Below are 17,182 nucleotides of genomic sequence, written 5' to 3' on the forward strand. Positions count from 1 at the left end.
AAAAAACAATCCTGCATGCAATCGGAGGCATGCACCGTGCTTGCGTTGGCACTACGCTGACAAAATGGCACCAGTGCACTTGGATAAACGTGTATCTATTGGTTGCATTGAATAATGTTATAAGCTGTAACTCATCAGTGAAATGCCAAACATAGTAAAAATTGGGATGTTTTGCTCTTTCTAGCCACACCTCTGTCTCCGCCCACTGACCCAATCCTCATAATATTCCTGCCCCCTGATGCTCCACCCACAGTTCCCCTACTTTTTTTCCCCACTTTGACCACTGGTGATGACCCACCAGCTTAAGACTGGGGATAAATGATTTGCATATGGATAAATTGAATATGGACGATGCCATTTCGTAAATGTGAGCATATGATTGAGTATTGTTGTAATGAGTATGACCGATCATGTGGATTTATGATGAAATGTTAATAAACTGCGGCCACTTTTACACCAGCGCATAGTCCGGAAGTGTTATTGATGATGGGTGGTGGAGCAGTGGCCAAAAGCACTTGGGTGGACCCTGTTGCCCATCTGGGGCAGGTTCAAAGTTTCCCCATATCCCGCAACCCCACTGGTCTCTAATGGCATTGTCGTCAGCAGTTGTTGGGGCAGAGAGATTAGCTGATCTGTCACAGGCGAAGATCCTGGGTGAGCAGCGTTTTCCTATTGGTTAGAAACACACAGTGTGATCATTCCTAGAGTTTAGCTTCATTTACATACTAGGTCCTTAACGTAGCCTGATCCCCAATGGCCTCCTTGGCAGGTTATAGCCCGGTTTGGGCAATCTTTGTTCACCGCTGATGGCACCATTGTGTTCGGGCTGTTGTGGCTTTAAGTATAGAATGTTAATTCTGCAGAGATTTCGGAACAAACAGTTTTCCCTCTCCCCGTAACCTTTAAAGGCCAGTGTACGTTATTTCGTGAAAACAAGCTGCCATGAAAGTTTCTGATAATGGGATTTATGATCATGCGTTTCATGGCCTCCTGGCTGGCAGTTCCCATGTTATGCTCACTTTTTTTTTAGATTACTCAGGTATTCAAAAACCTTCGAAGCAGCTAGGTTGCAATCACCCTACCATTTTTAGGTCTCGCCTGTCGATGCGCATGCGCATCGAGCAAGCGAGACTATTGGGACTTATCCACTCTTTCCCCAACTTGCAAGGAATCGTGGCGATTCCTTGCAGTGCCCGTGACTTTTAAGCTCAATGCGCATGCGCATTGAGCTTAAAAGCGCGTGCACGTCCGTCTTGTTTTACCCGCTCCGCCCCCTCCCCTTCCCGCCGTGTCGCATTTCTCCTCCCCCTCCCCTCTCTTCCCTCCGTCTTGTTTATTTTACCCGCTCCGCCCCCTCCCCTTCCCGCCGTGTCGCATTTCTCCTCCCCCCTCCCCTCTCTTCCCTCCGTCTTGTTTATTTTACCCGCTCCGCCCCCTCCCCTTCCTGCCGTGTCGCATTTCTCCTCCCCCCTCCCCTCTCTTCCCTCCGTCTTGTTGCCTATGGGCGGCTGTGCTGGCAAGCAGCGCTGCTTCCTCTCCTCTTTCTGTTGAAACAAACAGCAGGGAGGGGAGGCATTTCCAGGGCCAGCTCACTCTCGCTCTCTTCGTCTTGTTTTGCTTTCGATCTAGACCCGTCTCCAGCAACAGCCTCTGCTGCCTTAACTTTTAGTTTTGATACTGCGGATAATTACCCAGGGTCCTTCTAACTTCCATTTTCAAACGCCTTGACAACAGTGAAACAATTTGGGATTTCGTTGTTTTCATTTTCTTAAAAGCAGTACGGTTTTGCTTCGTCCCTCAATACTCTGTTCGTTCAAAGTATGTATTTGCAATTTGGGATTTCGTTGTTTTCATTTTCTTAAAAGCAGTACGGTTTTGCTTCGTCCCTCAATACTCTGTTCGTTCAAAGTATGTATTTGTTCTTTTTCTAATCTTGTATGTACAGAATCATCTTTTTTTTTTTAAATACCAAAAATAAATCTACATTTAATGTATTAGACAAAAATTACCTTGCTTTGTTTAACTTATTTCTGAGTGTATCGCTTTTTTAAAATAGCGAAACACGTAAACATTTCAATATGGCCATTATGTTCAGCTTCTTCCGCCATACTACAGTAGCGTATCCGTTTTTTTCGAGTGACGGACATTCAGTTAGTTTCCTTCCCATTGCCGTCTCTTATTGACTACGCAGTTACAGTCTGGATGACGTAACCACGTCACAGATACGAACGGCTTGCCAGGCGCTGTAGTCCTTAACTATGCTGCCTGTAGCCCCACCCCGCTTTTTTGCTCTAGTCTCCCTCAACCCCTCACCCTCACCCTCACTCACCCTCACTCACCCTCAACCCCTCACCCTCAACCCCTCACTCACCCTCACTCACCCTCACTCACCCTCAACCCCTCAGCCTCACCCTCACTCTCACTCACCCTCACTCACCCTCAACCCCTCAGCCTCACCCTCACTCTCACTCACCCTCACTCACCCTCACCCTCAACCCTCACCCTCACTCACCCTCACTCACCCTCAACCCCTCACCCTCACTCACCCTCAACCCCTCACCCTCACTCACCCTCACTCACCCTCAACCCCTCACCCTCACTCACCCTCAACCCCTCACCCCCACTCACCCTCAACCCCTCACCCTCACTCACCCTCAACCCCTCACCCTCAACCCCTCACTCACCCTCAACCCCTCAGCCTCACCCTCACTCTCTCACCCTCACTCACCCTCACTCTCTCACCCTCACTCACCCTCAACCCCTCACCCTCACTCACCCTCACTCACCCTCAACCCCTCACCCGCACTCAACCTCAACCCCTCACCCTCACCCTCACTCACCCTCACCCTCACTCACCCTCAACCCCTCACTCTCAACCCCTCACCCTCACTCACCCTCACTCACCCTCACTCACCCTCAACCCCTCACCCTCACTCACCCTCAACCCCTCACCCTCACTCACCCTCAACCCCTCACCCTCACTCACTCACCCTCAACCCTCACCCTCACTCACCCTCAACCCCTCACCCTCACTCACCCTCAACCCCTCACCCTCACTCACCCTCAACCCCTCACCCTCACTCACCCTCAACCCCTCACCCTCAACCCCTCACTCACCCTCACTCACCCTCAACCCCTCAGCCTCACCCTCACTCTCACTCACCCTCACTCACCCTCAACCCCTCAGCCTCACCCTCACTCACCCTCACCCTCACTCACCCTCACCCTCACTCACCCTCAACCCTCACCCTCACTCACCCTCAACCCCTCACCCACCCTCACCCTCAACCCCTCACCCTCAACCTCAACCCCTCACCCTCACTCACCCTCACCCTCACTCACCCTCAACCCCTCACCCTCACTCACCCTCAACCCCTCAACCTCAACCCCTCACCCTCACTCACCCTCACTCACCCTCACCCTCACTCATCCTCACCCTCACTCATCCTCACTCACCCTCACCCACCCTCAACCCCTCACCCTCACTCACCCTCACCCACCCTCAACCCCTCACCCTCACTCACCCCCTCACCCTCACTCACCCTCAACCCCTCACCCTCACTCACCCTCAACCCCTCACCCTCAACACATCACCCTCACTCACCCTCACCCACCCTCACCCTCACTCACCCTCAACCCCTCACCCTCACTCACCCTCAACCCCTCACCCACCCTCACCCTCACTCATCCTCACCCACCCTCAACCCCTCACCCTCACTCACCCTCAACCCCTCACCCTCCCTCACCCTCACTCTCACTCACCCTCACTCACTCTCACTCACTCTCACTCACCCTCAACGCCTCACCCTCACCCTCACTCACCCTCAACACCTCACCCTCACTAACCCTCACTCACCCTCAACCCCTCACCCTCACTCACCCTCACTCACCCTCAACCCCTCACCCTCACTCACCCTCAAACCCTCACTCACCCTCAACCCCTCACCCTCACCCTCACTCACCCTCACTCACCCTCACTCACCCTCACTCACCCTCACTCACCCTCACTCACCCTCAACCCCTCACTCACCCTCACCCACCCTCACCCTCAACCCCTCACCCTCACTCAGCGCAACCACAGCATCTTCACTAAATATATTTAATACACTTTAAGCTATTGGCAATATAAAATAAAATCCATTTTATTTACGTATTAATTATTGTTTTTTAAAGCCATTGATTTTTTTTATATCAATACATATAAGTCACATATAAGTCCCGTTAATACAAAACATGTTGCTTTACAAATGCTAGAGGTGTCACATTTAGAAAAATTATAACTATTCGCATTGTAAAGAAGAAAGCTATTAATTTAGCTATTTAGAAAAAACAACACATACATAAAAAACAAAAAAATAATTAACACCTATAGCTCAAACTTTCCTACTGCGAGACCTATTGCATTTCCAATGCTTGTTGAACTGGGTACCGTGCTCCTAATATAGGCACACGGTTCTGGAGCACAATTTAATCCAGGTCTTTAGAGAATCACCCTGGTATGTTCTGAAATCCTTCGAATCTACTTGGATCCACATTTTTCAGGATGGATTTTGCAGCTTATAACACCAAAGTATGCATTTCTCTGTAATTACAAGACATTTTTCCAGAACAAGGACTCTTAAACTATACTGCCTACCAGTATGGCTATCATGTGACCCCTACACCTTGTAGGCCTGTGCCTTATGTAACATTTCCTATACACTGATTTAAACACCTGATTGTCTCCTTGTAATGTATGTGTGATGTAAAGTGTTCTGACACCTTGACCTGGCATGAGTTGCGCTATAAAACTAAAAGCATCTAAGAAACAGTGGTTATGGAGACGTGGGGGCATTGTCAAATGGTGGTAGTGAGGGAATCCGTGGCGAGCTGGTCATGGGGGGGGGGGGGGGGGGGGCAACAAACATTGTCGCACAGGGCGCCACCAGTACTAAAGCCGGCCGTGATGCCCTGGCTCTCTAAACCAGGGACTATATAATATGCGTAACACTGATAACAGCAATTCATCACAAGTGAGTCTGCAATTTTGTGTCAACATTTGAAGTTAACGACTTGCACCCAATTCCACATGCAGCAACTTTTTTACACTGGTTGGTCAGCACATACTGGTGCAAAGTTACCCGATCACAAGTGGAACATTAACTTGGTACCTGAACAGTGCTCATAACCTGGCCCCAAGTGCACTGGATTTAGAAGTGGCAAGCTAAGCTCAAAAAACAATAAGGACCCGAGAACAGAGGACGGCCCGGGACCAGGGTTCGATTCCCGGCGCGGCAGGTTTCTGGACCAGGGTCAGCGGACTCGATAATTCTCTCGCCTCGGTGCCCACTCTGATCAGCGATCACACTCGGCAACTCTGGGCATTAGCTTGCCTCATCTTCACTAACGGCCCCACCAGACCGCCGGGGATGCCTGGTCTCACCCTGGAGATACCCATTAAGGGACCATCTCTCAGGGAAGCCAGGAAGGGTTTCGCAGCGGTCGAAGCGCCTTGGGACCCTACGGGTAAGTAGTGCGCTATATAAATGCCTATACATTTACATTTACACTTAGGTTAATGATATTAAACGGGTGTGTGAAATACCCTCTGAGTTTAGCCCACCTCTTAACCAGGCATTAAATGTCCAGCCCGGAGGTTGCTGTGAGCTTCTGATGTTGGGGAATGACACTGACCAGATTTGCCTTCATTTATGTGTTATTGCTCATATCTTTGGGAATGAACTGCTGCTAGTTTGCTTCCAAGTAATCATGGACGTAAACTGTGGGCGAGGGCCCCTAGCAGGAGAAGGGTGAATACAACCCCGTATTGCCCTGCAGGTAAGGGCGACACAAGGCTATTAGACTCACTCCCTGCCCCAAAGAATTCACCTCACTATGAGGAGAGAGAGACCACTGTTTCTATGGACAGCACCTCTACCTTCGGAACCCTCTCTTTCTCTACCGCCACTCCCTTGTCAAAGGGGAACTGTAATCCCAAATGTCCCAGAACTGTAGAAAAATAAGCAAACATGTTATTTTGTTAATTTTATTAAGGTCCTTCAGGATTTGTGCTTAAATTTTTCTTTTGACAAGTAAAGGAAGGGGCAATCACACAGTAGCAGTAAGAGCGGTTCAGAAGAGAGAGCTGCTACTGAGGTAGTCGAAAGAGCCTACTGAGGGGAGCCGTTAAGAAGAAGGTGGGTCTTACAGGTAGGTACAAGGGCTATCAGTACATGGCAAGCATTGGAGAAGGAATCTGGTAGCCACAGAATGCTATTTGGGTGGGCCTATAACATTAGCCGGCAAAGGGAGCATTCTGATTGGCTGGCTAGCTTTGTAAGTTTCACTCAGGATACTTAACGTTTTTAATCAAGGCCAGCGAGTTGTGTCACTGCTAAAGTATCTGTTGTTTTCCAATTGTAGAAGGTATGCTTAACCCAGCAATGAATCCCAGGCTGAGGAGGGTCAGCGAATCGAGGTAGACGCCGGTCACATGTAGATGGTGGATGGGAAGAATGCACAATAACCCTTTACTTTTTGGGGAGAAAGGGCGTCACCCTGAATAACTGAGGCAATAGGGGGATGGGACATTGATCTATTTTTTCACCTGAAGCTGTACGAGCTGTATCAAGGACACCTTGTCATGTCCTATTGCCAAATGGACTATTGCACGGTCTCTGTATTCAGAAAAACAAAAACTTGTAAAGAGGGACTAGCATTGATTATGGCTGCTAGCGAGACACATTTATGTGTAGCTGAGATTGGCAGCCATCTCCTTACGCATATATATGAATTAACACAGCACCAATATCTCTTAAAATAAATGTAATTAGTGACGCGCAGTCACTATTTTTCAGGCTGCTTAACACATATTAATTTGCACATTACATACACATCATGTGCATATTTTCAGAGTGCAATTTTCACATTACATTTGCCCATAGTTAAAGTGTGTTCACATTCAGTTAGGCATAGTTTATGTAGGCCTCAGTTCAAATAACATATGCTAACATTTCAATGTACTTTTGGCTGCTGTGATTCTGTCTCCCTTTTCTCTCTCATTCCAGGAGCCAAGCTCTAAGCTACATTAGTTCGAATTTCTTAAATGTTGCAAATGTTCCAGCCTTTGTGCGAACATATTATCAGTATACCTTTCATAGAGAGTGAAAATTAAGTCTCCGCACCTGAGCCCCGCGACAAACTGACCGGGATGTAGCATCCTGTTACAAGATATCTGTTGAAGGCCATGCAGCTAAAAACTTCATTGTGCAATGCTTGGGAAGAAGGCTGCTAATGTTTTACTGTCAATGTGTAATTCTGATTGGCTACCTTTCTCTAATAACTGTGGGGAGTATTGCAACTGATGAATTCGTATCAGTAATAAAAGTACTCTGTTTAGTTAGCCCCTTCCATGCAGCCGCGATTCTGCGCCTGTGCGGCAGAATCGCGAGTGGGCGGGTTTATGACGGCCCCCAGCCGTCATCAGCACACGAGCACCGTAGTGCATGACGGCTGGGGGCCGTCATCAGCAGATTCAAAGATGCCTTTTCTATTTGCTTGAGAGAGAATGCCCCTTTCCTCTTGTGCCTGGCTCATCTGCTTTGCTTGCTCGCATGCTAATGCAAACTCTCCCCAAATTTTACGCCCCACCAATTCCACAAATTATGAGCAACCACTGCTCACTTAACCCCTCTTAAATCCACTCACTTGCTGCAGCCACCCTCCCAACTGTGTGCCTTATGTCAATATAAAATTCACAAAAATTCTAGAAACTGTGCAAAGATGCTCACTAGAACGAGGGGGAGAGGTTTCTCAGTACATGAGGGATCACAGGATACCATCTCCCAAATCGCAAACTGTTATCTACAAGTATTTTGTATCTTTATTTCTAGATTGAAATCCAGGTGTACTCAGAAACCTCAAATGCAGAGCTCAATTGCATTATTCTTGTGACCCTCACACACTTTATTGATGTTATGCTTCATCATCGGGTATCATCCTGAGTCCTATAAACCAGTATGAGCTAAACTGTATTCCAGGGAGCACATTTGATATTTTGTTTGATTGGGCTCTGATAGTTAAGATATAAAAATACCTAGTGGTAACCTCAGTGACCCTTTAATGTTGGGTGCCCATGCTATGGTTAGAAATTGTGTAATGCGGGTGTTCTGAAAGGATATAAGGTCCTTGCACCCTGTTCTATGTCAACATGTTTCTGCCCACAGTCACTGGCCTTATAGGGTCCAGGGATTTTATCAGGATTAATAATGGTACTCCTGTGTCCAATTGTCTCTATGTCCTGTTACCCTGATCCTATCAGCCAAGTGTCTCCTAAGACAGTACAAGACAAACAACATAAATCAAAACCCAATTGTACAGTCTTACTTGCCTGCCGTTGGAGCACATATTAATGACTGTTGTGCAAGAGGTAATGAGATCAACCAATTATTGTTACATAAAACACAAAAAACTAGCGCGGGTATACAATAGTGCAGGCGCTGGACAAAACCAATACACAGCATACTAGCATGCAACCTGATGGAAAGGTGTTGTTTTGCAACAATCGAAACACACATGGTGAGCAAAATGGGTGATTCACTGTAAATCTGTAACAATACTACAGTCGTGTAAAGTGTCATGCAGCACTCTTTGAAAACTGAATTGTTGAAGCGAATGTTCCATTGAGGATGTCTACTGAAGCACTGTTCCATTGAGAATGGGCATAGTGGGACTAAAAAATTCAAGATGTGGGAAACCTTTGCGTCCTGGCCGGACTCAACTGACATACAGTCTGATAAGGCAGCAGTGAATAAATACTAGGAAGTGAACCAACCTACACTTCTTACCGAACTCATATACCCTTTAGCTTTAGAGTTTTACATAGCGCGAAGCAGACCCGAGGCATCCGGTGTCAGAGCGCTTTACATGAGCACCAGTTTCGTTACACCTTCATTTGCTTTGTTAGGCATGTGGAGATTAAGTGATTTGGCCAGAATCACAGGATGTTGAGAGTCGTTGCCGAGACTCGAACACGGTTCCCCAGGTCCGAGGTCGACCACTCTAGCCATAAGGCTGTGTCTGCTATAGCTTACTAATTGTATTCTCACTGCCCCTGCCACCAGAAGCCCCACAAAAGGTTAATTCTACTGGCAACATCTGCACCTAACTCGTGTAATGTTGGTGGCAATAGGTATAATCAAATATTATTACAAACTCTTCAACATTATCGAATGAAAGCACCGTGAATGAGTTAAAAATGACGACAGCACTTTATGAAGCACCAGAGCTATAGCTAGACATTGAAAAATAATTATAAAAAAATAATGTAAAAATTTTCAACTTACCGATATATTGTAAAAAATTAACAGAATAGATATGTTCTGCAATATCTTTTTTCTGGTGCTGAGCATTTTATGCTTCCTGCCAGATCTGATAGCTTGCTTTTGGGACACATCAGAGAAACTGCTGCAGGAGATCATATTCTGATGTCCATCTTTCTCCACATCCACGATATATTTTGTGGGTGGATGGGATTCAGTGCCGGAGTGGGACGTGCACCTGCTGCCATAGTCAGAGGACACGCTATGTATTGGGTTTTGGATCACTTCATCGTTGGAACCTACCGAGATTGAGAATACCCAGTCTGTAGGCAAAGTATGGGGCTTTCGGGCAGGTCCTGAATGCAGCGCTTCAGTTATGAAGAGGTTTTGCCCAAGGATCTGTACACATTTACAGAGGGAGAAGCAGAGGTCCAGCAGGTGGAGGTTGTCATCATCGTGAACGAAGAAGATGGCCACCAAAGAGAAAATGGACACCATCAAAGGGCCGCAAGATGTTCCCAGGAGAAGGGTTATGTCCAGACTTCTTACCACACTCTTGGATCTGTCGAGATACAGCTGGCTGCGCTTCACCTTGTAGGTCGCGATACCAATAAGGCATGCAATGAACATAGCAGAGAGAAGCACCGAGTTAAATATGTAGTAGGTGCGCAATGCCTCAGGAACAGTTGTGGGTGACTTTGCAAGCACGCCAAAGGAGATCATAACACCAAAGGTTGCTGAAATCGCAAGAGCGCCTAAAATCAGGCCACCGAAGGCCCCTATGATGTGGAAATGTTCTTTCTTTTGGCTGCTAGGCTCTGGTAGGTTCGAAATATGTCCAGTGTTTTTCCAAATGACGTACAGCATGGTGGAGGAGAAGAGACTAAACTCAATATTGAAAGGGTGCAAATAGTCAGCACCTTCATGGAATATGTTGCAAAGGTTGGTAACACAAACACAACTGTTGAAGTGTTGTGAATCTGCAAGAAAGCAATCAGCATGGTTAATGTTCTGTGGGATATCAAATGCAAAACTCTTTGGTAGCCAGGGTTAAATAATCACACATCCAAAGCAGACAGTTTTTGGGTCAAGTAGCAAGTTACAATTAGTCGATAACAACAAAAACAGAAGTGCTCACATGGTGTCCTACACCCTGCTACCAGGAGTATGTAAGCTGATCATAAGCAAAAGAATTCACAATCCAACAAAACAAAACAAGAGATACCAAAGCACACATAATATGTTGTAATCAATTAGTTTTACATGAGTGTCGTTAACCAGTCGTGAGCTCACCAGTCCCAGAGCGGACACAAATAATCCAGAAAAGGCTAATCACGGCATATATTATATTTATTTTTGTCCACATTGGACATTTTGGAGGTTTTTCAATTAACGGCATCGCTCCCAACCATATAATTGTGTTTCTTTGAAGGTTACTGTGTCAAAGAGACATTCTTCTCTACTTTACAGTTCCTTATTCAAATATATCTTGGACGGGTCATTGTTAGATTTGTACTCTACGAATATACTTTATCCAATTCTAGTTTTATGTGGAATATATTTACCGACATGATAACTTGTACTGAACCTTGATAAAGTCACGCTTAGACAAAACACATGTTGCTTTCTAGGTGGTGTGCACAAATTCACAATCAAGATCCATATCATTATTTGGAATAATCCAACTAATAAACCCTTGCATTTCTGGACTTAATATGGAACAAATCCTCATGTAAAACGAATTGATCACATGTTATCTGTGCATAGGTATCACTTGATTTGTGTTCAGTGATATGGTTAGAGCTTATTTTATTTCTACGTGTATGAATTTTTAAGATAGCTGCAAGTGATACCTGAGGAATATACAAAATAAACAATACATTGGCTCAAATTTTTTGTTTTAACTGATCACCATTTAACTAAAAAATTCAAGTCATCAATGGTTTGCAATTCACAGCCAGTAAAGACTCACATTTGTGAAGAACCGGTAGAGTAGGGTACCTGTTCTACATCACAAAGAATAACCTGTTTCTAATATTCTTAATAATTGATAGACAAAATTAATGCATGCTACTTATTGTGAGTGGTTGCATTTTGTTTGTCCCAAGACAACAGGCCTCAATCAAAATAGGAGGGGGGTTAGAGGGGCTCCACACCTAACTCAGTTAGCATCACTGCTAATCATTCAGAAACAAGACACTGAATAAGTAAAGGGTAAGTGCCTGTGATGATCAGATCTCCTGAGATGTGTAATTTACCTCATTAATGTACACTTATCACCGTTCGTTATTTAAAATATATGATGCGTGGTCTTTCTGTCCCTAAGTAACTCTAGATTCCTCAAGGACAGAATAGTCATACAAATGACTAAAGTACCTCACAAGTCTACATGTGGAACTTAGATTCTAGTTCAATTCTACAAATTGTCATAATAGGAACCTCCCAAATGGTTGTACTTTCAAACAACATACATTCTAGCCCTACAACTACCCCCTGCATCCACTCTACCTTAACCCCTTCGACGCTGATGACGAGCTGGGCTCGTCATGGCGTAGCCTCCTCGCACGCTGATGACGAGCCCAGCTCGTCACGTAAAGTGCGATTCCGCAAAACCCAGCGTGTGAGCGGAATTCCGCTAGCGCACATGGTGTTAATGAAGGTAGTGCTGGGGCTGCTGCCTTATACTCAGACCCCTCAATTCTTTTTTAATAATTCATATGAACTAGCTTTCTTCTGTGTTATTTTCATAGACTTCTAATTGTTACAAAATAAATGTAAATAGTTCCAGTAGGCTTATGTATTTTTTTCAGTAGCTATTCCACAAATTAGAAATGCTGTGTAGGAGAGTTTTATTAATTGAAAAATACGTTTATTTAGCTACATTTTAAGGGAGGATAGCAAGGCCTAAATCAACATTACTAGGCCTCAGCCCACAAGCACTGACATCCATTTTGCAGCTGCTGAAGGAAAGTGTTGCTTTAATTTTCCATGAATGAGTTTTCATATCTCTAGCCGACCTTTCTACCATTTCAAAAACATAAACGAAATAGAGTTCTTTATCATGGTGATGTAGAAGTTGCAAATTAAAATGTAGCAATATGTGTTTCTGTGAAAGTTTCCTTTGATGGATTAGGGTCACTGTCCGGCCGGACTCACATGACCTGATCCTGAGCATCAGCCTTGTTAATGTTTTAGTTGAAGTATTGACAGCTACATTTCCATACTATTAAGGAAGTCAACATGTTTCATCACCTTACCATATACACCCAATGAGTTTATCAGGATGTCATATCTATACCAACAGCGACCTTCAGTTTGTTAGGGTTATTCTATCAAAAAGCATTTTATAATACAACCAGGTACCTGAATTGTAATACTTTCCTTTGCACAACAACCTTTCACGGATTTCATATCTGATTGTAAGGAAAGGATTTGCAGAGGCCGCCGCACCCGCCCGAAGGGTGGGGGAGGCTCGAAGGCTGGCGCCATAACCCTTGTGGTGCCACCAGCGGGGGTAAACTGGTTCTGGGCGCTTCGATGCGCACAGGAACCAGCGGAAGCGGGGTGCGCACCAGCCACCCGGCCGGAAGTGACCTGTTGACCTGAGCGCCCCCAAAGGGCGCCCAATGGTCAACCTGGCTTTGTTTGAACCCCCCAATCAGGGGGACTCACCTGAGGCCTGCATGGAGGGCTCAAGAGGATTTAAGCGACGCCGCCCTCCCAGCAGAAGCACATCGCATTCGAGGAGCTGGGAGAACGGCGCGACAGCAACAACGACTGAAGCCCACCCACCCACACCTAAGGAACAGCAAAAGTCGCAGTGCTGGATAAGGGAAAGGGCGTTAGCGGAAATCCTACACTGGATGGCTAAGAAAACACACCGGCGGGCGGTGTGTAAGAGGATGGCCACTCACTTTTGAATGCCGCACGGCAGGGTGACGTGGCGGCATAAAGGAGGGGAGTAACAGGAGGAGACGGCACTCGCGGCCCAGACCCGGCCGGACGGCAGGGCGCAATTTGGTAGCGAGCTGGGGACCTAACTCCCGACTGGAAAGCTCCCCTCCGCAACACGGAAGATTGCTTGAAACCAGTTTGTGTTATTAATATGTCTTTGGTTATTAATAAACTGCGGCCAACAACGACCACTAATGATACCAGGTTTTGTTGGCTGACATTATTTCCCACCTTTGGCAACAGCAGAATGCGGGGGCCAGTAAGTATGGAGACTGGGGTCTCCGCTGAATAGGCACATGCGAGGGTTATTGCCACCACACCACATGCCAAACAGATATTTTTAGGGAACCGTTCAGCAATTTGTATCCATATTTCATTGTCAGTGACCTGGCACCACTAGCAATGGGCAGCAGGTGAGTGAGGGAGGCAAACAACGGAGAGCTCAGGCAGTACAGCAGAGATATACAGATTGTAAAGCAAGTCAGCAATGATGGAGATCATAATAGTGACAGCTTGGAGGATGAGAAAGCAGACAAGTTACTCTAATCTCACAGATTAGGGTTTCACATTGACGTATTAATTAACACCCAAACATCACATTTAAACATACATTTAGAAATACAACAAATTTGTTTTCAATCATTAGCTTCAACGTTTATGAAAATGTATACATTTTTGCCATTAAATACACACTTCTCTTCATTTCGAATAATTATGAATAATTAATAGTCTTTCATCCTAGTTTAAGATGATCATTTTCAATGCAAAAAACTATTTTGTCCTAAAATACCAAGTTTCAATATGTAATAATTACATGTTGGCTACCCAAATAGCAATTTATTATTTTCGTCACATACTCATATGTACATCTGACACACATGGATAGATTCTGTCTTGCAAGCCCATGTCTCACCATCTAATGACATTGATGGCCACAATTTTCCACACGTGACCACCATTTTGCTAGAGCCAGCAGTATACTAAGAGTGGGCAGCGTCACGTCATGTATAAGCCTAGAGGCCAGGATTTACCCCCAGTGTATCAAGATTATATCAGAGGAGTGCACCATGATTTTACTGAGGCAGATAATATGTAAAATCTACTACCAATATGCCACAGTCAATGTTGTGCCAAAGGGTGGGTAACATCATGCCACAGATGGCCCCAGGAGGGCCGATGGCTTGACATGAGTAGGAACCATCTTCCCATAGATGGCCACAATAGGCCACTAAATAGAACTGATATATTTTGCCCAGTGTTTTATTGTTGACCCTTTATGCAATTTTTCAATATTTTACCAAAGGTTGGGCACCACAATACCACGGATGCCCCTAATATGCCAGGAAGGGCTTCAGATATATAGATGACAGATATCATCATGTCATGGAAGCTCACAAGAGGTCAGAAACGACCACCATTCTGACATGATCATATTGAGGTAGCTACCATCATTACAAGGATGCCTATGATATGCCAAGAATGACCACCAATATGCTAAGACTCATTTTTTGACAAGGGTGAGCACTATCATGGAATGGATGGCCCCAATATGCCACAACCAGTGTTCTACCAAAGTCTGCGTACAGCAATGACAAGGATGCCCATAATATGCCAAGATGTAGCACCCATATGCTAGGCTCAGTGTTTTTCCTAGGGTTATGGCCAGTGCCTAATTTGTAAAAGAATAAGTGCAGGGGCCCAAAGATTTGCTCAGAAGCTCGCAGTCAGCTCTATTGAAGATCGGTTCACTGAATACCATAATAGCAGTTCATGCCTCTTAAATCCACCACCTGTCACTCCCTGCCTCTTTATCTCACTCTTGTTTTTCATCCCTGTTTTCTCCCTTTTCACGGTTTTTTTCTTCTTTTCTTTCCTTCTTCTTTCTCTCTTTTGGAATGTTATCTCTTTTTCTCTGGATCAAGGTTCGTTAAGGAAACCTAAGTGCTGGTCCCCAAAACTGAGGACCGGTGGGCCCCACTTGCAACCACTGGCTCAAGTTTAATCACTGGTAATGGCACCAAAATGCTGGGTTGTTGCAGCTATTTTGTCCCGTGCCGCTCCCACTGCTTCTCAGCCGCAAGGAAGTGCGATGGACTAGAGGGAAGCACATAAAAAGACATCGCAAGACAGATAGAACGAGGCGTCTTTGTGTGTTTTCTTTCTTTCCGTTTTTTTTTCGCTGGCTGCCAATTTTTTGGGTGTGTGGTTGGATCACTGTCCTCTGGACTACTTTCAGAGGGAAGGGGTCTCTCAGTCCAGCCTTCTATCAAGTAGACCGGAAAGAGATGAGAGTATGTTCCAATAAAAAGCAAGCAAATCAGATGTTAGCCTCAGGCAGAAGTATAGGACTGCATATGAAGCCTTCATTTGCTCCAGTTCCCAGTGTGAGTTATTGTCAGCCCATTTGCTTTCACTGGAGAGTGGCCTCTTAACTGGACTCTATAGGCCATTTTGTCTATGTAAAATTATGTTAGTACATATGGGCATATGCCCTTTAGTATCAGGTAAGTGGAAAGTGTGGGGTTCCCTGACTAGCGGAATGGTAGAATTCCTTTGCAGCGAACGATGCAAGACATGCACTTACTGTGTAAATTCCTGACTTCAGAGATAAAATTGTCCACAAAAAAACCCACCCCAGCCACACATCTATCCTATCTCCCTCACTCAAAACGTGTGGGAGAAAAACTATTACCATGCAAAGGGGCCACACTGTCTTTCTCCTGTGCGTGGTATATTTCCTCCAGCTGCTTCATGGACTCGTCCAGTACCACGCTCATCCACATCAGGATATTGGTAGCCAGAGTGTGCATGAGGCCAAACCTGGAAAAAAGATTGAACACAAAACCAATGGAGTCAGTGGGCTTTGCAGGTCCACTTTAGTGCACATACACAAATATTCTGAAGGTCGTACCTATTGAGCTGCTGCCTGTCTTGAATACATACTTTAGCATAAAACGAGAGGATGGAAACCTTTGGGAGAAAAAACAAAAAATAACACATTTTAAGTATTTAGAGAATACACATTAAAAATATAGTAAGTAAAAATCTTGTTAGGGGGACTGATGTGGGATCTGATCTGGTCTATCAGCCCTCTGTTCGTTGACGACTTAGATGTCTGGTAGTAACAAGTTAACCCAGGAACGCTGATTAATGGACTAGGTACACTGTACTTAGCAAGAGCTGGGCAAACTCCCATCCCTAGCCTTTGAATGAAGCATATTAAATTAATTAATGGATTCGCTAACTTTGCACTACATAATGAGATGAATTATATATTAGACATGTTATTTTATGTTATGTTATTTTTTGTTCATAAAGCGCACTAATGCCATAGCATCGTGGCACTAACTAAGCAAAGCAAATGTAGCAGATAAAGGGCTGGTCGCTACAACAAGTTAAATAACATAGAAACTGATTTGATTTTGGCGGGCAGAGGACACTGCTCCTGCCACCTTAATGGACCGCCATCTGCCAAATCTGGAGTTGTTCTCATACCCCGCAGACAACTCCAAACATTGAGAGAAACCACTGTCGCATTGGTTCCTGTCTGTGCTGTAAATGTTTGCTGGACAGCTCATTCAAACATGATGACCCTCTCTCAAACTTTAACAAAGTTTTACATCTTCAGAAACAAACTACAAAAGCAGGAGTTGGAAGTAATGGTCCCCCACACCAAGGTAGTTTTTAGGTGGAGCCTGGGCAGCACATGCGCTGCTCTGTGAGGTATGCTGTAATCAGGTATGGACTTAAAAGCTCCTCCCATTTTCTGCCCATATTTTCAATTGGCTCCTGTTACTGTCCTTTCTAAATCGTTGCTTTTGATTCATGAATTGGCTTATTAGTCCCTCCTTAGTACCGCCTTGTCTGCATTTGTAACCTCCCATGAGGACTGGAGCTTATGTTGTTACATGGTCTGTTTTGTCTACAGT

General features: G+C 45.2%; 1 protein-coding gene across 1 annotated transcript in view; it reads right to left on the bottom strand.

Annotated features, from left to right (window-relative positions):
• Window positions 1-16,253, bottom strand: part of LOC147660887 (proton channel OTOP2-like) — a 32,625-nt gene extending 16,372 nt beyond the window's left edge. The window contains exons 1-3 of the mRNA XM_086951445.1: window positions 16,165-16,253; window positions 15,946-16,073; window positions 9,324-10,279 (exon numbers count right to left, since the gene is read on the bottom strand). Coding sequence (XP_086807571.1) covers window positions 9,324-10,279; window positions 15,946-16,073; window positions 16,165-16,253 — 1,173 coding nt within the window. The remainder of the gene's footprint in view (window positions 1-9,323; window positions 10,280-15,945; window positions 16,074-16,164) is intronic.
• Window positions 16,254-17,182: the final 929 nt, after the last annotated feature.

Source organism: Lissotriton vulgaris, unplaced genomic scaffold, assembly GCF_964263255.1.
Source record: "Lissotriton vulgaris unplaced genomic scaffold, aLisVul1.2 SCAFFOLD_1420, whole genome shotgun sequence".
In the NCBI taxonomy this organism is placed as follows: Eukaryota; Metazoa; Chordata; class Amphibia; order Caudata; family Salamandridae; genus Lissotriton; species Lissotriton vulgaris.